This window comes from Citrus sinensis, chromosome 7 (assembly GCF_022201045.2).
Source record: "Citrus sinensis cultivar Valencia sweet orange chromosome 7, DVS_A1.0, whole genome shotgun sequence".
Taxonomy (NCBI): Eukaryota; Viridiplantae; Streptophyta; class Magnoliopsida; order Sapindales; family Rutaceae; genus Citrus; species Citrus sinensis.
In genome coordinates, this window is record NC_068562.1 from 20,122,962 (window position 1) to 20,150,017 (window position 27,056).

Consider the following 27,056-nt stretch of genomic DNA (forward strand, 5'->3'; position numbering starts at 1 on the left):
TTCAAATCAAACAAAACGAGGAAGGAATTTTCATAAACCAAGCCAAATACGTGAAAGATCCACTCAAAAGATTTGGCTATGATAATGGAACGGCAAAAAGCACTCCTATGAGTACTACCATCAAGCTGGACAAAGATGAGAAAGGTAAGGAAGTTGATATCAAGACTTATCGAGGTATGATTAGATCCTTACTCTACTTGACTGCTAGTAGGCCTGATATTATGTTTAGTGTTTGCTTGTGTGCTAGATTTCAATCTTGCCCTAAAGAGTCTCACATGCTTGCTGTCAAACGCATTTTTCGATATTTAATTGGCACTATTAATCTTGGCCTTTGGTATCCTAGAGGAACTCATATTGATTTAACTTGTTATTCGGATGCCGATTTTGCTGGGTATAAGGTTGATAGAAAAAGTACTAGTGGAACATGTCACTTCCTAGGCCATTCTCCTGTCTCTTGGTTTAGTAAGAAACAAAACTCGGTTTCGCTTTCAACCACCAAGGCAGAATATATTGCCGCAGGTAGTTGTTGTGCACAAATTCTTTGGATGAAACAAACCCTTAGAGACTATGGCATTATACTTGGTCAAATTCCTATCTTATGTGACAATACTAGTGCTATAAATCTTTCCAAGAATCCCATTCAACATTCTAGGACTAAGCATATAGAAATTAGACATCATTTCCTTAGAGATCATGTTCAAAAAGGGGATGTTGTAATTAAATTTGTTTCCACTGAAAATCAACTTGCGGATATCTTTACAAAACCTCTTAGTGAAGAGCATTTTTTAAAGATAAGGCATGAGCTTGGAATGATGAATGTTAAATCTTAATTCATGTTTTACTACATGGCTTGATATGCTTGTTATCATATGGTTTTATGCTACATGAATTAGATAACTTGATATGCTTGTGAATTTATGATTTTACGATTTTGTGTTTCATGCATTAAATGGCTTATTGAAAAGTTTTAAATCTCAAAATGATTCAAAATTAATTAAATTTTAAGGCCATAAATAAAATGGTGTGAGTAGTACAAGCATAGGAGCTAGCAAACATTCCCTTTCTATTCATCTGGAAAAACATTATTTCTTATTGATTTCTCTCGGAACAAATTCCGGAAAACCGGATTTTCAATCCGGAAAACCGAATTAGCTTTGGGTGCTCTTGGGACAACATTCGGATAACCGGATTTTCAATCTGGTAAACCAGTTTTGCTTAGCTTCATCTCTGCCTCACAACTGGCCTACCGGTTCTCCAAAACCGGCAAGCCGTTTTCGCGTTATGGCTCTCGGGTTCACATCCGGCAAACCGGTTCTCCAAAACCGGCAAGCCGTTTTCGCGTTATGGTTCTCGGGTTCACATCCGGCAAACCGGTTCTCCAAAACCGGCAAGCCGTTTTCGACCTTGAACTCTCTGACCAAGAACCAGATTTCCGGATTTTTTGTTTCCCAAGCGAACCGGCAAGCCGTTTGTGAAATTGTGCCTTGCTGCCCATTAACCGGCAAGCCGGATTCATGGATTATCTTTGCTGTTCATCATCTTCTCCTCATTCGGCAAACCGTTTCTTGTTCTCTCACTAGAAGCTGTTTTCTCCTCTCTTGATTTCACTACAAAATCCATCATTTTCTTCCATTTTCACATAAAATTGAGTCAAGAAAATCATTCCCCAACACTTTATTCACTCAAAACCATCTTTAACCTCCATTTTCAACATCCAAAACTCTAGATCCGGATTTCAACCTAGGTTTTGAGCCGAATTTTCCTCTCTCTAGATTTCTCACTCTCAAGCCATTTTTTATCCAATTTGTTTCACCAAATTACTTCCAATCTTCATCATCTTCACTCTCCTTGGTGATTTTATCTTCAAATCTATCAAAATCAATATGTCAAGCTCTCGGCCGATTCGTAGAAAAGGCAAGGAACCGGTTCAAACATCCACACGACCACGGGAAGCAAGGGGCACCTCCAATCAATCCACCTTTGAGTCCATTCATTTTCAGAACAAGCAACATTTGATCAAAAGGTTCCATCAAAACTTTCGGACTCGTGAGGTACTCAACATTTTCTTTGTTTTACCGGATGTTTTACATTCTCTCCAGATTAGTCATAGAACTTTATTTCAATTGTTGGAAGATGTTGGTTGGATTGATGTATTGTTGATTGAGGAGAATGTGTATCCCGACTTGGTGAAAGTATTTTACTCGAATATGGATTGTTCCGCGGAGAAAGAGAATCGAGTAATCACCACAGTTGGAGGAGTTTTGATTGAGTTTGATGATTCGGACTTGGACAACATCCTAGGATCTTCCGATGATGGCTTGGACATTTTTTCTCTTAGAAAACCTCCTGAAATTGATGATTATGTTCATGTTGATGCCGTTCATAATATTTGTCGGCGTAATGATCTTTCTGTTGAAGACTGTACCATTCATTTCCGTTCTCAGTGTCTTTGTCTTCAAACTTATTTTTTGCTTCGTATCATCCAATCCATTGTACTTCCTAGATCAGAACATTTGGATGAGGTGTCTCACATGGATGTCCCCATGATTGACTGTATTCTTAGAGGTCGCCCGGTTGACTTGGGCTATTCCATCGTTCACACCATGTTGAGTATTCCTGCCTTGATTACCCATTCTCTTCCTTATGGTCACTTCATTACCCGAATTTTTAAATTCTTTGAAGTGCCAATTCTAGAACCTTTTTGTAGGCCGTCCAAGGGTATTGGGGATGAGGTTATTGTTGGGTTAGGCTTTGAGTGGAAGGATGGCACTTGGGTCAAATACAGCGATAACAAGTTTACCTTTTTAGCCCCAAGTGATGATCGGCCACTTAATGCTATGATTCCAACTGATCAGCTTCCAGTATTCTCACTCTCATTTCGAGGACAGCGTAGACGCCGAGTTTCTTCTACGGTTGCTTCGGCTCCTAGTACATCTGCATCCGCTTCATCACCTCCACGGCCTCCTACCTCTGGAGATGTCACTCTTCAGCAGCTTATGGATGAGGTTCGGACACTTTCGGTGCGGCAGACTGAGCTTCAGCAGCAGCAGCAGCTCATTCATGGACAGCGCCTCCTCTTTGAGCACTTCGGCATTCCATATCCGTTTCCACCTCCTTCACCTCCATCCTCACCATCTGCGTAGTATCTTGTGCTTGTACTTGGACACACCTACATTTCATTTACTGCATTGTGTGTTCTTTTATTTTCGACTCTATGGATGGTTATTATGCTTTTCGGTTTATGTATTTGTTTTGGATTATATGGATTTGTTGTGACTATTTATGTTGGATGTTATGGATTTGTTTTGGTTCATCATTATGGATTATACGGATTTCCTTATGCTTATGGATATTTTTGTTTTTACTAATGAGCTTATGTTGCTATTTTGATGATTGATAGGGGGATCTTTTATTCTTTTATTCTTTTTTATGATGAAGGGGGAGAATGATTAAATATGTGTTATGAAAATATGCATGTATCTAGGGGGAGCATGTATGCAGGGGGAGTTTTTGTTAAACTATTTTCAAATCTTTTTTTAACTTGCATTGATTAAGGGGGAGCTTTTTCATAACAAGATTAAGGTTTTAATGTGTTTTGTCATCATCAAAAAGGGGGAGATTGTTAGCCTATATGGCTTATAATATTCATTTTGATGATAACAAACCACATGTATTTATTGAGTAAAGATTTATGAATTGTGCTTTTATTATAAGAAAATGATGTTATGGAATTAAAGCATTTTGGACTAAAATGAAAGTAATTTTAAAATCTTTGATAGTATTTTAAATTTCGGATTGGACCTATTTGAAACTATTTAAATATTTTTGGGCCATTCTATAATTTGATAAAGTTTGGGCGAAGTCATAATTTTAGAAAGTTGTGGGATTGAGAAAGCATTATTTAAAATTTTGAAATTGGACCTATTTGCAAACTTTTATAATATTTTGGGCCATACTGTAGTTTTATAAAGTTTTAGGGTCAAATTAAAAATATGGGAAAAATTTCACTGTAGCAAGTTACTGTAGCAAGCGGCTTACTGAATTCTAGAAACCGAAAATCCGGATTCGGGGCAGTAAGCATCCAGAATGAAAACGGCATACCGGATTTCGTAACTGGCAAACCGATTAAGGCAAAATTTTGAATTTTGCCTTAACGGTAATATAAATCCGGCTTACCGGATTCCATAAAACAGCAAACCAGATAGCCCAGAATGTGAGTAACGGCTAGTTTTCGAGCTCAAGCTATAAGAACTCAAATCCAACTCATTTTGAAGCTCTCCAACAAGCAAAAACAAAAAGCACACGTGATATCTTGAGCCTTCAACTTGTAAAACACAATTCATTGAATCATTCATTGTTCTTCATCTTTGAATATCTACTCATTGAGTGAGTTTCATTGTATCTTTCATTTCTTCAATTCATTTGTAAGAGTTTGAGTGTGTGAGACACTTGAGTGAAGAGATTGAGAGATAATCTCTTTGTTGTAAAGGTTTATTGACACCTCGAAGTCAATTGTAATCGGTTAAAGCCTCGGAAAGGCTTGGATAGTGAAATTCTCAAGCCCAGTGTGCTTGGAGGCGTGGACGTAGGCGGGGATTGCCGAACCACGTAAAAATCCTTGAGTTTGCTTTCTCTTCCCTTGCTCTTTAATTATTGTGCGTTGATTGAACGAACTTATTGCTTTCAATTTTTATTAAGACATTAAATTGCTTGTTGTGTGGATTTGCTAGGATAATTTTTAAATTTTCAATTCACCCCCCTCTTGGGTTGCACAATTATATTTCATTATGGTCATTTCACAATGAACGAGAGATCAGACGGCAAAATGGACATTACTTTTGAACTCAGAACGGTCGAAAACCTTAGGAGGAGTATAAAAGGAAAAATGGCATTGTTCACATATACAGTACTATTCACATGTACGGTATTATCTACGTTACTGTTCACATAGACGGATCGATGACGTGGCATTGACCGATGATGTGGCATTGACTGATGAGGTGTCACGATCATGTTGAACTAAAATTCTTATGCACTGTTGATTGGTGACGTGGCAGCATGTTAGTGGACCAAAAATTGCACGTACGGTACATGCATATACACAGAATTATTTTCAACCAAACCACGTTACTGTTCAAGCCGGGTCAAACTGTGTCACTGTTCAAACCGCGAGGTCAAACCGCGTACTATTGACTGATGACGTGGTGCAATCCTGAGCGTCCAAATTATTTTTAATCTGATGGCCATGATTTACTCAATGTATCTATAAAAATGAGGCCTTCCCCCCTAATTTTGGCATCTCTGAATCTATTTTTGGGCTCCATTTTTTTGTAATTCCTTGTCCATCTTGTATTTTCTACGTATTTTAATAAATTCTCATTTTGCCCCTAGTTCAATTATGAGTAGCTAATTTTCTTTCAAGCTTGGGTTGAAGGTGAAGTCTCAACATGTGTCATGGGCTTTATTTGGTAAATTTATTTTCTCTTCCCCTCTAGTTTTTGTGGATGTTTTGACTTCTCGTCGACAAATAATAATAATCTTGTCTAGATACCGCCCTGGTTTCACCGGCTCCCTAGTACAAGGTTATTATTATTTGTCACGATAAGCCCTTAGCACCATATTGATTAGAGTGTGGTTCATGAGGTGTGGATTCTCCCCGCATGATTTAATTGACACTAATAAGGAATATTTAGCCCATTGTGCATGTTGATACGGATTCAGATACCCAATCGCTTCAATCATAATAGTTTTCTCTTCAATTTATGCTCGCTATTTTAATTTAAATTTTAGGATAATTTAAATCACTTCCACCACAAATCCAAATACCCATTTAGAAAAATTAATTCTACACACAATTAAAATCCACCTCCTTGTGGGATCGACACTCGTCACCATTGATCTATTCTAAAATAGATTTGTACACTTGCGAGTTCAATAAAATTTGCACAACACCAAGAATCCGATAAATTCCAACAGCAAGTAAAGATCTAAAAAATGAACTTGAAATATCCATGCAAAATGTTGGAATTTAATGTAAAGAGCAGGAATATAGAACAAAAAACTAATGGAAACAAGAGTTAAAGATCTTAATCCAAAAGTTAAAATAACTTACTAAGAATATGATAAAATGCAACGAGAAATAGAAATCTAAAAGCTGAACTTGATATATTGACCAAAATGTTCGAATTTACTGAAAAGAGCAGGAATATATAACCAAAAATTAGTGGGAATAAGAATTAAAAAGCTTAATTCAAAAGTTGAAATAGCTTAGCAATAATTTGATATATTTTAACAGGAAATGTGGATTTAAAAATTGAACTTGATACATTTATCAAAAATGTTGGAATTTAATAAAAAGAGTAGGAATATAAAACTAAATTGCAGTGGAAAAAGAAGTTAGAACAACTTAACAAAAACTAGTTAAAGTCTCAGAGAATGTAGGGATATAGAAAAGGGAAATTATTAGTCATATACCCTTAAATGACAGCCGTATCAAACGTGCTACAATATTTTTCAAGTGTATCACTCGTATACTCTAAGTTGACAAAACACTTCTGTCGTCCACCAATCCGTTAACTTCCGTTAAAAAGTTAACAGAATTGTAGCAAATTAACTATTTCACCCTTGAAACTCAAAATGAGGTAAAAAGATATATTTACGCAAAAAATTAACGTAAATTTCAATACACAAATTTTTTTATTTTTTTATTAACAATACATTTTTATTAAAAAATATGAATTATTAATGGTACATATTATTAATAATTATCGGTAAAAAATATCCATATTATACCATAAAAAATTATTAACAATATATTATTTATAATTATACAAATTATACCATAAAAAATTTCAGTTGGAGTTTGAAGGAGTAGATCTTCAAAACTTTAGGTTAAATTTTGGAGAAGTAGATTCAGTTGTAAAGTAGCTTTTTTTTTAGCAATTATCAACAATTATCCTATAAATGGGATGACATGTCATTTTTATCAATATATATCATATGACATGTCATTTTTTACAAGGTAAATGGAATGACATGTCATTTTTTTAAAAAGACGATATTACCTTTATGATGTCAGTGCTTGTAAACTGCAGTTAACGGATTAGTGGACGGCAGAAGTGTTTTGTCAACTTAGAGTATACGAGTGATATACTTGAAAAGTATTGTAGCACGTTTGATATTGGTGTCATTTAAAGGTATATGACTGATAATTTCTCTATAAAAAATAAACTTGAAATATTCACCTAGCAAGCTGGAATTTAATAAAAAAAAGTGAAAATATAGAACCAAAAACTGGCTGCAAAATGAGTTGAAATAACTTACCAAAATTTAGATAAATCGTAACAGAAAATAGAATTTGAAGAGTAAACTTGAAACATATACTATATTGAAATGTGATAAAATAAGTAAGAATATAACTTTTGTGTGACATATTTATAGAATTTTTATAATTTTTTTATACTATTTATAAATTTAAAATTATTACAATCTTTTGCCTCATCTAATTACAATTTTATCTTTTTTCTTTTTTTATAATTTTTTCACATTAAATAAAAATAAAATTTTTATTATATTAACTAGTTAAACATGATTGTACAATTAGTGCATGTAGCTATATGAGATACAGCGTTGCATGGCAAGTTGACTCATATTACGAATACTTATATTTAATAAAAGATAATATTGCTAAAATGTCCTTAATGCAATTTGCTATTGATAACAATTTAATAAGTGAAAAAAAATATTATTACTTGACACCATTAAAAAAAATCCTAATCTAAAAATATTTCTATTGATGTATTTAGCAACCAAAAAATTTGAAGAAGCATGAGTAATATAATAAATGTGATAGAAGAAATCAATGCGGTTCACTTGATAATATCCACCAGTAGAGCAAATAATTTACTAGGAAAAAGCAATTATGATCATGTCTGTATGTATGTATGTATATATGTATGTATGTATGTATGTCTGTATGTATGTATATATGTATGTATGTATGTATATTGAGCTACCATAAACAATACTTGTCCTTTTGTGCACATTGTACAAACGTACAAAGAGGCGCATTACTTGCTTTTAAATAACCCATGACCGAGATACAAACTTCTTCCTCGTAACCTTTATCACTAATATTTACAACATTGTCTCTAATCAGCAGTAATCTCATTTTCAAATCCAAAACAAGCTTTTGGATATTTCTTGATTCCTCTATCTCAATGAGCTTAAATAGAACTCTTTCGTAGCTGGACTCCCATTTGCTTATCTCAAATTAGGCTTCAGCAGATAGACTTTTAGCAGCTGGGAATCTCTAGGTATTTGGGTTAAAATAAAACATCTAGTAGTTGGATCCCCAAGTAAGGATGGCACACAACCTGAATTTTATTTTTTATAGTTTTAGTAAATAAAATCTTGTTTTTATTGGTTTAAGCTTTAAATTTTAGTCTTAAAAGATTTAAAACATTAAATATATATTATAGGTGGGTAAATAAATATTACAAAGGTGTATCTTATTTGAATAATGTATACACACACATGCATTTCTCGTACTTTTAGGTCAAGCTTGCACTTTTTATGTAAGCCCAAGCATTGTCCTGAGTGTTTGCATGAGCTTGGGTCGGATTGGATTTTTCAACCTTTTTTTAATTTTTTTTCCTATATATGACCAAATTGTTACTTTCTTGACATGATCCATACCTCATACTTCTCTGTTTTATTCATCTTTAAATCAAAGTCCTTAACTATTACATCTTATGCTTCAATTCATCAATACATATGCTTTGGAGAGTAAATATTGCCTTAAAAAAAAGATGTACTAAAAAGTTCAAACTTTTGGCTACTTAATTTGATATGCTTAAAGGGCAAGTGGTTAGGGCTATTGTCCTCCAAGTTGAAGAGCAGTAGTTCGAACCTCCACAAACACAATGTGGGGGTATTTCCTTCCTTAATTATAATGTATAATTGAGTAAAGGTAGTCTTCTTCCTTACCCAAGTGTGAGTGGAGTAGACATCCCTCAAATATTAGTGAGAGTTAAAATATAGGCAGAACTCCAAAAGCATTGATGTAAGTTGGTCCTAGTAATAGTTTGATTTGTAAATATCAGTTATAATCTCATATAATTGAAGGACAACATTTGTCCATGAGGTTCCTAAAAACGCAACTTTTTGTGCAGTAAAATTAAAATGGATGGCAGAAGCTTTGGAAACCTCGGATCGACTTCATTTAAAAACAAAAATCAAGAGGAAAGATTAAAGTTTATTTACTTCACTTGTAGTTTCAGAAACGACTTCGTAAGGTAGGAGAAAATGACTGAAAATAGCAAGGTACGAATACTGTCCAGGAAATAGACCACTGCACGAATAACTTCTGTTTTTGCACGATTTGATATCCTTAAAGCACTCCAATTGTGATGCCTCTAATCAGTCCACACTTAGAAATGTTCTAGGAGTTCATAGGATTTGGAATCACCAAATTTCGTTTGGAAATGAGAGAGATAATGAAGAAGCATGCTAGCTCATAATCATTCATTCCACCAAATAAAGCCACTGTTATTTTTTCAATATCATGAGCTCGACCCACCCACTAAGCCATTCTTTATTGAATGTGATCTTATCACTTCAATAATTGATTTAATCAAATTAATTTTGAATAAATAAATAACTAAATTAATTAATTTTGTCTTTAATTAATTAAGCTCATTTTGATCAAATCAAATGGTTAATTGTGGGCTTCTTTTGTAACATATTCTTATGCCTTTTCCTAATCCATATTAGGTAGGGGTGGGCATTTGGTTCGAACCGAACCGAACTGTATTATAGTAATTTGATTTGGTTCGGTTCATGGTATAAAACTAAATGGTTCAAATTTTCTGAACAATTTGGTTTTTAATTTGATTCGGTTTAAAACCAAACCAAATTGCTGAACCAAATAGTTCAGTGAAAGAATTGAAATTAAAATTTAAGAAAAAAGGAAAGTGAAGAGTGAAAACCTAAGCTAACTAAAACGCACATTTCACTATTTCAGATTGCATCACACAGCCGCATAAGCAACTAACCACCCACCATCTGAAACTCTTCTTCTCTCACCGACCACAACACACGAGTAATCAGCCACCGCTTATCATCCTCACCATCATTAAAGCCGTCGTCATTGTCATCAGCCTGTCACGAATTCATCCATTGCGCTTGCGCCAAACGCTGCAACTTTCAGTCCGTTGAGCTTCAGTCAGCAGACTCGGCACCATCTCTCACTCTTGTTCACTGCTAGCCACACCTTCCTCACGCCATCATCGTCACTGGTCTTGTCGAACTGCTGTCAAGGACTCAAGGTGCGTGAGACAGGCAATTACTTCTAAATTTTTTAATCTTTACTCTAATATCATGACCGAACCGAACTGCTATCAATAATTGTATTGTAATTTTTCAAACTATCTTGGGCTCTTAATAATATGTAATAGGTTAGCTTAATAGTTAATAGCGTGTAGTAACAACCACTAATTTAATCGAATTAGTAATAAAAATTTGTAGTAATACCTACTGATATAATCGAATTATTATTAACAATTAGTTAGTAATGCCCACTGATTTAGTCAAATTAATTTATGGTTTACAATGTTACAATTGGTTAAGTGATAGGATTATAGAATAAATTAATTCGTAAAAGCTAAATGGGGTTGGCCTTTCGTAATTGACTATTGTTTGCAATATTTTCATATGGATGCTTCTTCGAAGGTCCAAGACAATATTGAATCCAGAAGCAATGAATCTGATCGTGACACTGAAGTTGAAAATGATTCGTTAATATTATCCAATAGTAGTGGAACAAAGAGAAAAAGAGCTTCAATACCCAGAAAAGCGATGCTGCCAAGATCAGAGGTGTGGCAACATTTCACTATATTGCCAAGTGATGCAAAAAAGTGCACATGTAACTATTGTGGTGTAGAATTTCGTATAGGGCACGGGACTAGCACTTTAAAGACTCACTATCAAGAGAGGTGCGATAAATATAAGAGCTTCGAGAAGGATCAAATAGTTTTAACTAAATATGTTGGTAGTGAAGATCTTTGGGCAAGGGGGTTTAGTCAGGATGCTTGTACACGGACAACTGTAAAAACGATTGTTCTTGATGAATTTCCATTTTCTGTTGTAGAGAATCCAGGATTTAAACATTTTTGCAGTGTGGTTGCTCCTAGGTATATTCTTCCATCACGGAGAACTATTACTAGAGATACTCTTAATTTGTTTGTGGAAGAGAAGACTAAGTTAAAGAGCTTATTGGTCGGGAATAAGCAAAGAGTGTCTTTGACCACCGATATTTGGACTTCTATTACGACGGCTAGCTATATGGTCATCACAACTCACTTTATTGACACAGATTGGAACTTATATAGAAGAATTATTAGTTTTAACACCGTTAATGATCATACATCGGAGACGATTGGCAAGCAACTTGAAAAATGTTTGATTGATTGGGGTATAAAGTGAGTCTTTGTAGTAACTGTAGACAATGTAAGTGCAAATGAGGGTGCCGTTACATATTTAAAGGATAGATTGAGCACGTGGAGAGATGATTCTTTAGTGTTGAATGGGGATTATATGCATGTCCGTTGTTGTGCACACATTTTGAATTTGACAGTTAATGAAGGGTTGAACCAAACCTAATAGTGCCCACCCCTAATATTAGGTCCAAAAAAGTCCAAAATTCTAAACCCAAAATTGGTCTAGAAGTCCATAACCAATTATGAACCGAAACATGTCCAATATGGTTATTTTGCTTACTCGATCTTGTACATAATGTTTAATTGAGAATTTATGAAATTTATTTTGTTCCTTAAACTATTTATGGAACATCTAAATTTCTATCTCAAATCATATTTAAGATATATATATTCATTCTTAATGAATTATAATATAAAGATTGATTTTCCTAAAATTAGGAAATTTAACTTTTCATTTTCTAGTAACTCATTTTTCATTTCTATTAGGTGTGTGACCTTTTAGGTTCTTTGTTATAAGGTAGTAGAACTATTTTAATGATAACTCCTTATTCATTAAATGATGCTAAACTCTTTAGTCATCAATTAAAACTTTTCTAATGACCTTAAGCTGCATTGCTAATACGTTTTACCACTAATAATCTTAAGGTTTCTACAAGTCATTAGTGACACCTAGCAGTATTTCACAGCCACCCAAATAACAAGAATTGTTGGATTTATAGAACCTATTCCATTGTTTCTCTATGTCCTGGTCTCTTCATCGTCCATGTCCAGATAAATGCACGGCTTATGGTTTAATGTGATAAGCATTTATGCTTTATCTCAAAAATAAATCTAAATGACCTTAGCATGAAAAATATATTTTGAACTCCTTCAAATATATTTCACCTTGGCCAAGGATCAAGGATTTCTCATGCCAATTCATATTATTTTACAGGGACATCTTTTTTGTATATTACAAAGTGATGAATTCCAAATTGGCCATACACTTATCTCCATACATAACCAACCATGACAGCTATTGTTAGATCTCTTCATTGATTAGGAATCAATCCTTATACTTTCACATATCAGAGATGTCTATGTACAAGACATCTGTGATGCCTCAGGTCTAAAGATCATTATTAAACATAGTGTCTATCACAATGTATAATAAGCAATTAACACTCAAAACCATATGGCTTATTACATTTGGTCAAGTTCAGTAAACTCGTTCTTGCAACAAGTACCTATGTGTTTGACTTGACATCTCATGTCAATAATATGAAATTCATCATCTATTTTAGTATCACATACCATAATTAAGTCATAACACATACTAGTGTTTATAGGAATTTATGACGTCCAATCATAAATCCACCACTAGGAACTATTTTAGAAGTATAGTACAAAGGACACACGTTTCATATTCTCGACAAATTCGAGAATGTGTTCTTTAACTATTTTTCTATACACCTTGGTGTTTTCCTTTCATATTAGAACCATTATCATATCCTTGTCCTTGTACATCATTAATGTCAAGTTCAAAAACTTTTATTGTATCTATGAGTTCATTAAAGAAGGCCTTTCCCAGTAGAGTTATCAACTTTTAAGAATCCCAAAACTTTCCCAGTAGAGTCATCAGCTTTTAAGAATCTAAAAAAATGTTCTTCTATTTTTATTGGGTTTGCTAAAATATCTACACATCTTAATACAATAGACATTTGTTCTTGATGGCTTGTATCGAAAGTACAACCAAGTATAATTGAGAAATATTTTGCTTCATTAATCTTATTAATTATTTCATTTTTTGTTGCAAGTGCTAACATTTGTATCAGCTCATTTGTATGTTATGTGCACGGTAATGATTATGAATTTCACCATTTTTAATGCATCTAACATGTTCTTGCATTATTGGATCAAATTCTGCAATCATTTCAATTAAACTTAAAATGTTTCCATTGTTATCTTGGTATATCTTCTCATTCTTTCTACAAAATGCTAAATTATTTTTAGCAAGACTTTTTACAATGGCAATAATTCTTATTAATACTTTTTCCCAATGATCTCTTTCCTTATTGATCTTTTCTTAAATATATTTTTCAATTGTTTTTTTCTTCAATAATCTCACTTCTAACTCAACCCATAAATTCATATTAGTAATATGTTCATTACTTGTTTCATGACTTTTAAGTTTAACACTAAGATTTTTCTGATCGTTATTTCCTTCATTACTTAGTTGACTTTTATTGGAGTTTGTATTGAATAGTTTGTAGCAAAAACCATACACTTAATCAAAATCTTTTGAATAAATCAGCTACCCTCTAAAATATTTTTCTACACTAGGTAGTTTTTTTAATGTAATACGTGGTAGAGAAGTGCCTAGAAAATTTATCCTTTGGAAAAATTATATCATTATCTTTAATTGGACCTTTCTCTACAAGGAAATCTCTTAATGTATTATTTACATTTTCCCATCTACCAGGATCATGTATATTATTTGAAAAAAAAATACTCTTCAAAATCCTCAATTTCATCTTTAGTTTCACCTTCATTCACATTTTTATTACAATCTCCTGTGAGAGTATTATCACAATTTTGATTATTATTATTTTCAATGTCATTGTTTTCATTAATTGGCTCATCATCTTTTAATTTAGTTCGAGCTCATTCATCAACTATTGATGCTTCACTCAAATTCACATCCTTTTTTTCTACTTTTGAGTAATTTATGAAGAGTTCCTTTTTGAAATTGAACTAACTTTTCTATTCTTCTCTTTTTTGAAGTTTTTTATATCTTAAAGCATATTTTCTAGTAGACATTTTTAGGAAAAGAACTGTAAACAAGCAAACAATTATTCTAGATTATTAAAAGAAAGCAACGCATGAATGCAATAATATTCAAAAAAGAAATAATAACACTTAAATAATACAACTAATTAAGAAGAGAATAGAAAGAAAAAACCTAAATATTTGAGAACTTTAACTTTTTGGATTGAAGCTTTAGCAGCTCTGATCAATGGAAATAGTTTTCTTTTCCCTTTAAGCAACAATTAAAGAAAGCTTTTTACATGCCCTAAAATCCAAACAAGGGGATAACATGAGCAATCATATCCAAATGAAAAAAAATAAAAATAAAGAAAAATAATTAAAAATAAATTGTGTGTGCTTTGATGGAGGAGAGATCGAGATTGATGAAGGGGAATCTCCAAAGCCTTCAACTTTTGAAATTGACAGGGAATTGGGAATTATCGTGGCTTTTTTTTAATTGATAAAAACTATTTATGGATAATAATAAGTTAAGAGATATTTGGTTTTTTATAGAGTTTTAAATGAAATAATGTTAATTAGAGATTTTATAGGAATAAATAGGATAAAAAGGGTCAATTCTAACATCAAAAAGAGATTTGTAGGGATTTAATAATTTATTTACGGAAAAGATTATTATAAAATGATAATAATATATATATAAATTAATAACTTAATAGCTATAATTTAGAAAAAAAAAATTAGGACCTTTATATGTTGCGGGTCTCTAGGCAACCGCCTAAGTTGCCTAGGGGATGAGTCGTTACTGAAACTCTATTAGTCTTATCAATTGACATATGATTTTTGAAGGTATCCTTAACTTAATTAAACACCTTTATATATATTTTTAATTATTCTTCATTTTGAGATACTTAATTTCAAAATTTAATAGCTATATCTTTTTTTTTTAGAATGATACAATAACTTTTTTTTAGAAAAAAAAAAGATAAATGTTATAAATTTTGTAAAGCAAAGCTTGTTAAAAAGGAGGAAGGAAATTGAAAGTGATTCTTGCAAGGCCGGCAACTAATTTAGTGAAAAAAGTTCTGTTATATAAGAATTTTATTCTTACTAGATTTTCTGAGAAATAAAATATAGGATTATTCATGAAACTAAGGTGGGCTTTGATAAAAGTTGTGTATTTTATGTATATATTTAATGGGATACTTTTAGAAGAGGGGTTTTATGAGGTTTTCAAAGGGTGTCAATAGTTCAACTTTATTAAGAAAACTTGGAGCACGCCATATATTGTTAAAGAGTAATTCTTTTCACACCGATTTATATCATTATAAAATCCTATTTTTTGTAACCAAAGTCCTATTACTAGAGAAAATGTAAAATGATTACTCTATAACTAGAAAAAATCATGTAAAAGAATTATATTATGAACTTAACTAAATTAAAATGTCTTTAAGAGTGATGAGCCCTAATAATATTTAAATGTTAATACACGATATTATTAAAATTTTGATAAAATCAAAAAAATTAATCAATGAAGAAATAAATTACATTATAATGAGAATTTTGTTATGAAAAAGTGTGTTTACAAATTTAATTAAAACTCTAGTTTGATTTTTATGGTTTTTTTAATTTCATTAAAGAAAGGGTAATAAATATAAAGAATAGAGTTTACTAAGAGTTTTAGAGGGGTGTTAGAAGCTCAACTATTTATTAACAAGTTTGTTTTAAAATAAAATTATATTAAGGTGGCGTTTGTTTTTTAATCTAAAATGTGAGTAGATCTAAATTAGTTTGAATTCTAAATAGAGTTGAATGTCTGAATTTGAATAATATGTTAATTTTTATGAATCTCTAAAAATAAATATTAAATTATTTTTAACTTAAAAAAAATTGAAACAGTATTTTTACATTTGTGCCCTTACAAACTATAAATGTTAAACAAATAATAAACATCTCAAAGACCATAAATAAGATAATATATTATCATAACTCAAATAAGTTTTAATTGAGTACAACCTTTTAATGTTCTAAATTAGTATATATTAATCAATTTTATTGTAGTTTATAATGTTCTTATATAAAAAAATTCATAGAAAATTATGAAGATGAATAATAGTAATTTGAAGAAAACAAAAAGATCAAATAATAGTAGTCTACCACTATAATATCACAAGTTATAGTGATGGGTAATAATGCTAATTTTTTAATTTTATTTAGGTAAGGATGAAAATTAATTAATTTGATAGAAATATTTTAGAATTTTAATCATATCATCAAACTTTTTAGATGAAGGGAAAAGTAAAAAAAAATTGGCTTAATAACTTAATGAATGAAAATTTTCATTAAGTTAAGAAAAAACAAACGAATTTAATGACTTAACTAATTGAAATTTATTCAATTAAGTCATTAAAAAAAAAACTAACCCTAAGTTCACCAATTTAGTTGAATTTATCCACTATTCAAGCCCAACTCCATAAACCCTTATATGAACAATTGGCACCCCTCCAAAAATTCCATAATAATAAAACTACACTAAGTTCACCAATTTAGTTGATTTTCTCATGCTTCCAATCTTAATATTTGTATTCTTCTTTTCAAATTTTTTTATTATGTAATTTGTCAATAAAAGAATCTAAAAGAAAAAAAAAATCTTGAAAAATAACAAATATTTTATGGGTATAATACAATTTTATTAGACGTATAAACTTTAGGTGCAGCAATTAGTTTGAGAAATTACTTCTTAAATTTAGATTGTTTTAATGATAATAAAAATAATAATTCTATGCTAGTGAAATACATTGAAGAGAGAGAAAATATATAAGGGACGTTAATTTTATTTACATTTGTTCTTACGAAAGAACTACATTCAGCTCCTGGCCCACCGGGACAGTACGACTTACAGCACACCGAGCCAATCTCGATGTGTTTAGCATTTCACAAGCAAAGCCACTCCAACTTTATCCTATTTGTAAGCCCAAATATTGAGCCCATAACCCAATTAGATAAGATAAAAAGAGAAACAAAATGAATAAAAATGAAAAATATTCATTACAAATAACAGTTAAAAAGGTAATTTTTTTTGGGAATAAATATTGTAGCAAAATGAGGAAAATCTTGTTTATTTTGATAACATAAATCCAAGCCTTTTAAGCCGGTTTACAAAAAATATGTTTGGGCTTAAATTCACTTTTGCCATCTCCAGGCACAAAGAATTTTAAAAAATAAAAAATAAAGAATTAAATTATTATTATTATTATTATTATTATTATTATTATTATTATTATTATTATTATTATTATTTTATAAATTACTCTTCTCTTCAATAATGAATTAGATTATGATATGATGAATATTTGTAATGCATGCAGAAGAAATAAAAATAACTTTAATGAATGTGGTCTAATCAATGACTATATTAGCATTTGAAAATGTTTGAAATAATAAAGAATATCAAAATATCAAAAGTTAACTATTAAATGTAACACTATGATTTAGACTTTGTTTAATATATAATTTAGTTTTCATTATTTTTTTATAATTTAGCTTTTAAAAATATTTTTACAAAAGGGGAAGTCCGTATCCATAATAACAAACGGCTTAAGACAACCCGACCCGGGCCTACCCGACCCGTTAGGGTATCAGCAAACCCTAGTAAGGCGGGTGTATGTGTGTGTATATATATAAACACACTCTTGTTTCAATGTTCTCCGAACAAACCCTGACCCTCTGAAACAACAAGCAGCAGCGGCGCAACAAAAACAACAACAAGATGACGTTCAAGCGGAGGAACGGAGGAAGGAACAAGCACGGCCGTGGCCACGTCAAGTTCATCCGCTGCTCTAACTGCGGCAAATGCTGCCCTAAGGTACTTTTTTCTGTATGCTTCCAGAGGAAAAATGCAGGAAAAAAAATTTCGTCTAAAAATTCTCTAATTTATTTATTTATATTAAAAAAGGACAAGGCGATTAAGAGGTTTTTGGTGAGGAACATTGTTGAGCAAGCTGCTGTTAGGGATGTTCAGGAGGCGTGTGTTTATGACGGTATAAAATTAAAAGCTAATCTCTTCGTATTTCCATTCAATTTTTTATTTTTTTATTATCAATTTGCACTTTGTCTCTGTTGAGATTTCGATTTCGATTTGATTGCTTGAAGGTTACACTCTTCCTAAGTTATATGCTAAGATGCAGTACTGCGTCTCGTGTGCGATCCACTCTCATGTGGTGAGAGTTCGTTCCCGTACTAACAGGAGGATCCGTGAGCCCCCGCAACGCTTCAGGCGCAGGGTATGTTTGCTAAATTTCATCTCATATAATGACTTAGTTGCTTTCCGATGGTTTTGAAAACATAAAAGGTGCGTTTTATACTAGTTGCATGAAAATTCGAAGGAAATAAAGCTCCTAAAATTTTCGAATAATTTTGTCAATGTATTTTTCTAAGACTAATTCTCCATAACTGATTCCTTTAGAATCAGTAGTGCTGGGTCTCTTCTTGTAACAGATTTAATTTGATTATTTAGATTATTTATTCATTTTATTTCTAAACTTGGGTTGATTTGTATTTTAATATGATTCATGTGTTTTAGGACAAACATTGTTACGGGAGTAAGATGTAAAAAGTGGTTCATTTAGGCTTAGCATCAGTTTACTGTGAAATTGTGGTCACGAACTCACCTAGAATGGATAATGAAAAAGTTGTGATATCTTTGCTCGTATGAAGATCAGTTTTTCTGAGTAAAACTCAAATCTTATTTGCCTTCTATTACTCTGTTTATTATCACATCCTTTTCATCAGACAATTTAATAAAATGAGTATTGAATGGGTTAATAAACTAAAGATTATTTTCCATACAATAATGTTGCCCTAAAGGAACAGCTCACATTACCACTACTCTTTTTTCCTCCTCTGTATTGTCAATGAGATGTTGATATGTTACTGGCAAAGATGTGAAAAGAAAAAAAAAATAGAACATTCAATAAGTGATAGTGTTTTTATGTTTAGCATTTGTAAAATTTAAAGAGTTATTGAATTCTTTGATATTATTTTATCAATTTATCTGGAATTGTTGTATTCATCATTGTTTCACGTTTGGAGATTTACTAATTGTAGTACTAGTCTTCTCTTTCTACTTTCCTATGTTGCTCATCCGCTTGACTTCCTCTGTCACTCTTTTATGTTGTCAATAGGATGATGTCCCAAAGGCTGGTGGTGCTCTTGGTCAAGGCCCACGAGCTGGTGGTCCAGCTGGAGCTCCAGCTGCTGCTCGTGCTTGAAAGCTTTCTGCTGTCAGTGCTTCTGGTCCTTTGAGGCTTTTGAGATTTTTATGTGGTGGTATCAGATATGTGGGTCTGTTTAATTAGAGCACTGCAAACTTTTATGTTAGTTTTGTGTTTTGTTGTCATGCATCAGAGAACTGTTTACTGTCAAAAGTTTGAATCAAAACCCTAGAGAATTTTGATGGAGTGATTGAAGTAAAATTGTTGTTGTTCTGTTTTGCTTAAGTTTTACCGATAGTTGAATGTCTTGCCTTGACTTAATTATTTATTGCAAAATTAATAATCTGATTTTGCTTATTGAAATCTGCAGCCAAAAAGTTGGTTTTAGCTGATTGGTGAAATTGTTTCTTCAAATTGCTTGTTTTACTAGTTAGTTCATTTCTTACTTTGGTTTGTGATTCTGGTATGACTGGTTCATATTAATTGAAACTTCAAAAGATGCGTAACATCAAAATTGTGTGGTGAAGGAACCAATAATGAATAAGATATTTGTGGAAAATTTCCAATAAGATATCTGTTGAAAATTTCCGAAGTTATCTTTTTGTTGCTAGTTTGATCCCTATTAATTTGTGGTATATTCTGATAAAGTAGTAGAAAATATGAGGGTGCTTTTGTGGTATGTTCTGATGAAGCAGTAGAAAATTTGGAGTGTAAACTTATGTAGTTTTTCATCTTTATGTAGTAAAGATGGTGTAAAGTGTTGCTTTTTTTTTTTTATAAAATTAAATCATTCTCATTAAATAAGGAAATAACTCAAAAATGACTTTCTGATTGTGAATACTTCTCTGGTAATACAATTTTTAGAACAAGCAAATTGTAACGACACAAGGAAACAAATTGTAACGACACAAGGAATACTTCTCAGTCCTTATCGCCACTAGGAACCTGTCTTACGCATGCAATCCCAAATCCCTTGAGAGCCCTAGCAACGACACAAGCCGGGGTTGCTACTCTATCTTTATGCAAAGTTTTATTCTCTTCTCAAAACCTCCGCATTATTAAAACAGAAAGTTGAAGCTCAGTAGAACAAGAGTTGACGTAGTCCGCATATCTCACAGATACGCGAACTGACCATTTAAGCCTAAAATAGCAAATGATGTACATTTCCACACATCCATGGCAAGTTGGGCTGTTAAGCATACAAACAAAGCATGCAAGATGGACTCACCTCCGCATTATTAAAACAGAAAGTTGAAGCTCAGTAGAACAAGAGTTGACGTAGTCCGCATATCTCACAGATACGCGAACTGACCATTTAAGCCTAAAATAGCAAATGATGTACATTTCCACACATCCATGGCAAGTTGGGCTGTTAAGCATACAAACAAAGCATGCAAGATGGACTCACCAACTTCTCAACAATCTACAACGTAAATTAGCAACCACTCTTTTCTACTCCCAATCCTACAAGTGCACGCCAAAGGAAAATTTTCAACTTAGATGGTACAACTAATTTCCGGAGAGAACCCCTGTGCCTAGTAACTCCACATCAAGGTGCAGCGCAAGACAAATCCTTTAATGTCCTCGCAATATGATACCCACTCTTCACATAATATTCCCCACAACGGTCGTAATGCCACATAGTCCAATCAGGATAATGTTGAGGACGCAGCTTATTCTTTTAGAATGTTCTGAATACCCAGGCAAGAAATGCTCCCGTAATATAACCATATTCCAATTATTCTCATCCTCTATCAAAAGAGTAACCCTTGCATCCTCCCCCAATAAAGTCGAAGAAACAGGTCAGAACGTCGTTGCTCTAGGCACCCTATTATCATGATAAATAGGAATATGTTTCCCTGACACCAGGCACTACCGAATCCCCAGTTGTAACAACTCTTGTCCCAAAAGAATACTCCATCAAGTAAAAGAAGGATTGCTACTAATATTTGCCTAAAAACCACCGTTGAAAATATCTAGCTCTTTAAAACCCCTGAAACAAGTGCCTCATCATGAATAAGCAAGCGCCATCCTTGTTTTGCCAACGTAGCATGGTTGAAACACACTAAAACCTGAAACCACATTCACCCTATTTTTCAGCCCTGCCCATGCTATCCCAGCCCATCCAGTGAATCTGCCGCTTGTTATCATCAGACCCTCACCGAAAAGCTGGAAAACTCCACTGAAGATCATCTCACAAACTCATAAGTAAGTGAAATACACTCATAACATACGAAGCTACTACCTGAGACATCGTTTTGATTGAAACATCCTTCCCACCACAAGAAAAAATTTCTTCCAGCCAATAACCCAATTTTTCCAAAACCCAGAACTTCAGTTGTAGAAAACATCCGTCTTCTTCTCCCAGAACTTCGACATCTTGTGCTCTGCGTAAAATTCTTTGTGAGGTTAGGCCTTATAGTGGTAGCGAAGATGAATTATGTTAGTAGGAAGTTAGGGTATGAAAATTGTCTAGCTGTTGATAGGATTGGTTTTAGGGGTAGTTTGGCTTTGCTTTGGAAGGATAAGGCTTAGATTGTGAATTCATATGGTGTGCACCATATTGATGGGATTATTAGAATAGAAGGTGATTTGTGGTGGAGACTTATTGGTATATATGGGCATCTAACGGTTGCAATAAAGGTTTATGCATGGTAGCTTATTAGATATTTGTATTCTTTGTTATCTTTACCTTAGGTAATTAGGGTGACTTTAATGAGAGGAAGAGAAACTTGCGGGATTGCCACGGAATGTTGAGATGAAAGAAAATTTTCAGGATGTCCTGTGACAATGTGACCTAACGGACATGGATTTTCAGGGTATTCGTATACTAGGAGTAATAAGTGAATTGGCAGGTTTTTTTGTGCAAGAGCAGTTGGATCGATTTCTTTGTAGTCGCAGTTGGAAGAATTTGCGGCTATTCTCAATTGTATCTGATTTATTCAGCTGGTGCTCGGATTATTGCTCTATTATGCTATCTTGTAAAACTTCTATGATGAATATGCAGCGGCCTTCGTGTAAACCTTGTTTTCACTGTAAAGTTTATTGGAAATATTATGCTCAGTGTCGGGATATTATTGTGGACCGTTAGAAGGAATCTGTTGATAAGGTTGAAGATCAAGCATGTCCTTTTCAATAAAATGTTAACTGTACTGTTAGAGCATAAAAGAGTGGGTGCAAAGATTGTAGAGATATCAGATGTCCAGAATCAAGGGAGTTCTTTTTTAGATGGGAGCAATTTACGGCATTTGGAAACTGAGATATATGGCTTATTGCATGAAGAGGAACAGTATTGGCAGTGGCAGGCTTGAGTTTCTTGGCTTAAGAAAGGTGATAGGAATACACGTTTTTTACCCATAACTATGCATTGCTTGTAGAAGAAGAGTAACATTAGAGGATTATCGAATCATAAGGGTAATTGGGTTACTTTGATTGGTGGTATTGACGAGATTGTGGGGGAATGTTTTTCTTTACTTTTTTCATCACCTAGTTCCCGTACCGAATAAGAGGGAGACTGTTTTGTCTTTTTCACATGCTAAAGTTACAGACGATATGAACAGGGAACTGACAGCAAAATTTATTGACAAAGATGTGAAGGGTGATTATATGCAGATGCTCCCTACCAAGGCACCTGGTCTAGATGGTTTCTAACGGGCTTTTTTGTTTAAGATCATTGGTGTATCCTTGGAAAACAGGTTGTCAATACTTGTTTGGCTATTTTGAATGGGGGAGCTGATTTTTCACTTTTGAATCAGATATCGTAGTAATGCTGATTCCGAAGGTGAAGACTGAAGAGTTATACGAAGGTTATAGAATTCGAGCCAATTAGTTTGTGTAACGTGATTTATCGGGTTATTATTATTAAAGTACTAGCTAATCATGTGAAGAGTATCGCTGTTACTTGTAGTAATTAAATGGTGTGTTTGTCACCGAATATTACACCACATTATAATCCTAAATATAACGCTATATTTGGCCAAAATTAACTTTGTGTAAGACCACATAAAATTACCATTGTAATACACCAAATGCCGCAAACAATTAACTTGTGGGGGTGTTGTAATTACGAGTTATTGCATTAGAATAAAAAGAGGAAGGAAAAAAAGAAAAAAGAAATCTGAAGATGTTGGGTCCATCTCATTTAGGGGCCCAAAAGCCTAAAGTTTAAAATGGCTTGTGTGATGTGCAATTAACATTAAATTTTGAATTTGAATGAAAATTATCATGTAATTTGCCTTGAAAAAAAGCAAGGTTCGTTATTACAATTTAGATCAAATTTTTTATTTTTGATTGGGTGATTTGAAGATGAAATAAACTCTATTTTCTCCCAAATTTTGCGAGTAAGTTTTTGGTATCGCCCTTTATAATTTTATTGGCTTTGATTTTTATTTTATCCTCTTGTTGACTACTTGTTAGAGAAATAATTATTAGGTTGTTATTGTAAGTCAAAAATATTGATATTCTTTATGTTGGTAGCCTCTAATGATATCTAGGGAAGAATTTGTGTTGTAACCCTATAAAAATAGTGAAAGATTTTATTGGACTACGATCCTGTGATTTTTCCTACTTTGGATTTTTCACGTAAAAATATGTGTTTCTTGTGATTGGTTTTTGCTTTGGATTGTGTTGGTTTATTTTTCTGCTTATTTATTTATGGTACACATTCTATTTTAATCACACAAATAGGGAAAGAGTTTTATTTCTGCTTAATCTGCAGCTGCTTGTGGTAGTTCCTTTCCTAACATAGTGGTATCAGAGCATCAGATTATGTGTTTTATTACTTGTGTAGTTGACATGGAGGAGTCATCGGCATATATGATTAAATTAAAGTCATGGAATTATAGTATTTAGAAGTCTGGGATGGAAGATTTTCTATACATGAAAGACTTACATGAACCCATTGAAGGCGAAGAAGCTACACCCGCCGGTTTAGATGATAAGAAATGAGCTCAATTAAACCAAAAAACCATGGGTACTATTAGGTCATGGATTGATCAAAGTGTGTACCACCATATGGCGAAGGAATCCAGGGCTGATGCTCTTTGGAGGAAATCGAAAACAATTTATAAACAGCCGATAACACAGAATAAAGCCAATTTAATAAAAAGGCTTGTTAACTTGAAATATAAGGAGGGGCGCGGTATGACTGAACATACTAGTGAATTTCAGGGTTTTGTTGATCAGTTGACTATTATGAAAAATATTTTAGATGATGAGTTACAAGCATTGTCCTTGTTTAGTTTTTTGCCTGACAATAGGGAGACATTAGTGGTGTCAGTGAATAATTCAGCGCCAAACACGAAATTGACCTTGGATATGGTTACAAATAGGTTGCGAAATGAAGAATCTAGAAGAAAAAGTGTTGAAGCAGTTCCCTTTGAGTTAGATGCACTTGTTTTAGAAAAGCAAGAAAGGCGGGGGAGAAGCCAAAGTAGAAATTCCTGCCAGCAAAACAATGATAACCCCAAAGGAAGATCTAAGTCCCAAAGAAGAAATATGAAATGCTTTCATTGGCAGAAAATGGATCACGTTAAAAGGGAGTGCAGATTGTGGAAAAGAGAACAAACGAAAGAAAAAGGTGATGCTTAGAAAAATAACAAAGAGAATATTGCAGCCATAGTTGATGGTAATTTGGATATTATTTATTATGAGAGCTTAGTAAATCTCACTTGCCATACCAGTGATTGGGTGATTAATTCGGGTGATTCGTTTCATGTTACTGCATATGGTGATTACTTCACATCTTATGTTAATGGTGATTATGGCCATGTTCGGATGAGAAATGAGGGGACATCTAAGATTGTGGGCAGATGAGATATTTGCTTGGAACCAGTTGACCAGGCACCTCTAGAACCACTAACACCACCAGTTGATCTAGAATTGAGAAGATCCACTAGAGAATGACGATTTTCTACTAGACATCCTCCACATGAATGTGATACTTACATATGGAGGGGAACCAAAATGTTTGAAGAAGCCATGTCTCACCAGTATAAAAATAAGTGGGTTAAAGCCATACAAGAGGAGATGAAATCCTTCAATGAGAACCACACTTATGACTTAGTGAAGCTGCATAAGGGAAAAAAGGCACTGCAGAACAAATGAGTTTACAGGTTTAAGATTGAAAATAACTCACAACAACGGTACAAGGCTAGATTAGTTATGAAGGGTTTCAGTTAGAAGATAGGTATTGATTTTGAAGAAATATTTTCTCCTGCTGCGAAGATATCTTCTGTCCGAGTTGTTTTAGGATTAGCAGCCACCTTGAATTTGGAGATTGAATAACTTGATGTAAAGACAGCTTTCTTCCACAATGACTTAAATGAGGAAATATATATGGAGCAACCTGAAGGATTTAGTGTCAAAGGAAAATAAGAGCTTGTGTGCAAGTTAAAGAAAAGTTTGTGTAGGCTAAAATAGACACCAAGACAGTGGTACAAGAAGTTTGATTCTTTCATGGAGAATCATGATTTTAACAAGATAATGTGCAACCATTATGTTTTTGTGAAAACGTTTGGTGTAATGATTTCATCTTTCTTTTACTTTATGTGAATGACATGTTGATTGTTACCTAAGATGCTAATAAGATTAACAATCTGAAGAGAGAGCTTAGCAAATCTTTTGCAATGAAGGCTTTGGGACCAGCAAAATAAATTCTTAGCATGAAGATTTCCCGCACTAGAAAATCTGGGAAGTTATAGTTATCTCAAGAAGTAGATGTTGAAAGGGTTCTTGAAAGATTTAACATGAGTAAGACAAAATCTATTTGTTTGTTCTCCCCTTGCAGCCCATTTCAACTTTAGTTTAAGCATTGTCCTACAAGTGAGAAAAAGAAGTAAGAGATTAGAGGAGTTCCTTATGCTTCAGTAGTTGGTAGTGTGATGTACGCCATAGTTTATACAAGACTAGATATTGCTCATGCAGTTGGTGTAGTCAGTCGGTTTCTCTCCAATTCGGGTAAAAAACATTGGACAGTAGTAAAGTGGATTATCATATATCTCAAAGGCACTTCCAATGCATGTTTATGTTTTGGTGATGACAAACCTATGTTACAAGTGTGCATGGATGCAGATATGACAGAAGATGTTGATTCGAGAAAATCTCGATCAGGATATTTACTCACTTTTGTAGGGAGAGTAGTCTCAATGTAGTCTAGACTTCAGCAATGTGTTGTCTTGTCTACCACTGAAGCAGAATATATTGCAATCACTGAAAGTTGTAAAAAAAAACCATGCGGATGAAGAATTTCCTACAAGAATTAGGTGTGAAGTAAGATAACTTTATTGTGTACTGTGACTATTATAGTGCCATTCACTTGGCAAAGAATTCAACATACCATTTGAAATCCAAGTATATTGATGTGAGGTATCATTGGATATGAGACGTGCTTGAGAAAAAACAATTGCAACTTGAGAAGACACACACAATAGAGAATCAATTAGATATGATGACAAAGTCATTACTAAAGGAGAAATTGAAAAACTGCATGCAGAAAGGGAGCTTGGTGATGCCCTCAAATGATCTGGAGGGGAAGATTTGTTGGGTCCATCTCATTTGGAGGCCCGAAAGCCCAAAATCCAAAATAACTTGCTTAATGTGC

General features: G+C 33.2%; 1 protein-coding gene across 1 annotated transcript; it reads left to right on the forward strand.

Moving 5' to 3' along the window:
• The first annotated feature begins 17,938 nt into the window (after window positions 1–17,938).
• Window positions 17,939–19,735, forward strand: LOC102612329 (40S ribosomal protein S26-3-like). Its single transcript, XM_006491839.4, has 4 exons — window positions 17,939–18,108; window positions 18,199–18,283; window positions 18,396–18,526; window positions 19,427–19,735. The coding sequence occupies exons 1-4, from the start codon at window positions 18,013–18,015 to the stop codon at window positions 19,511–19,513; spliced, it is 399 nt and encodes a 132-aa protein (XP_006491902.1). The 5' UTR covers window positions 17,939–18,012; the 3' UTR covers window positions 19,514–19,735.
• Window positions 19,736–27,056: the final 7,321 nt, after the last annotated feature.

Coding starts and splice junctions, on each gene's coding strand:
- LOC102612329 (XM_006491839.4), top strand. CDS start 18,013: ATGACGTTCAAGCGGAGGAACGGAGGAAGGAACAAGCACGGCCGTGGC. Junction 18,109..18,198: donor GCGGCAAATGCTGCCCTAAG/GTACTTTTTTCT, acceptor ATATTAAAAAAG/GACAAGGCGATTAAGAGGTT. Junction 18,527..19,426: donor CGCAACGCTTCAGGCGCAGG/GTATGTTTGCTA, acceptor TGTTGTCAATAG/GATGATGTCCCAAAGGCTGG.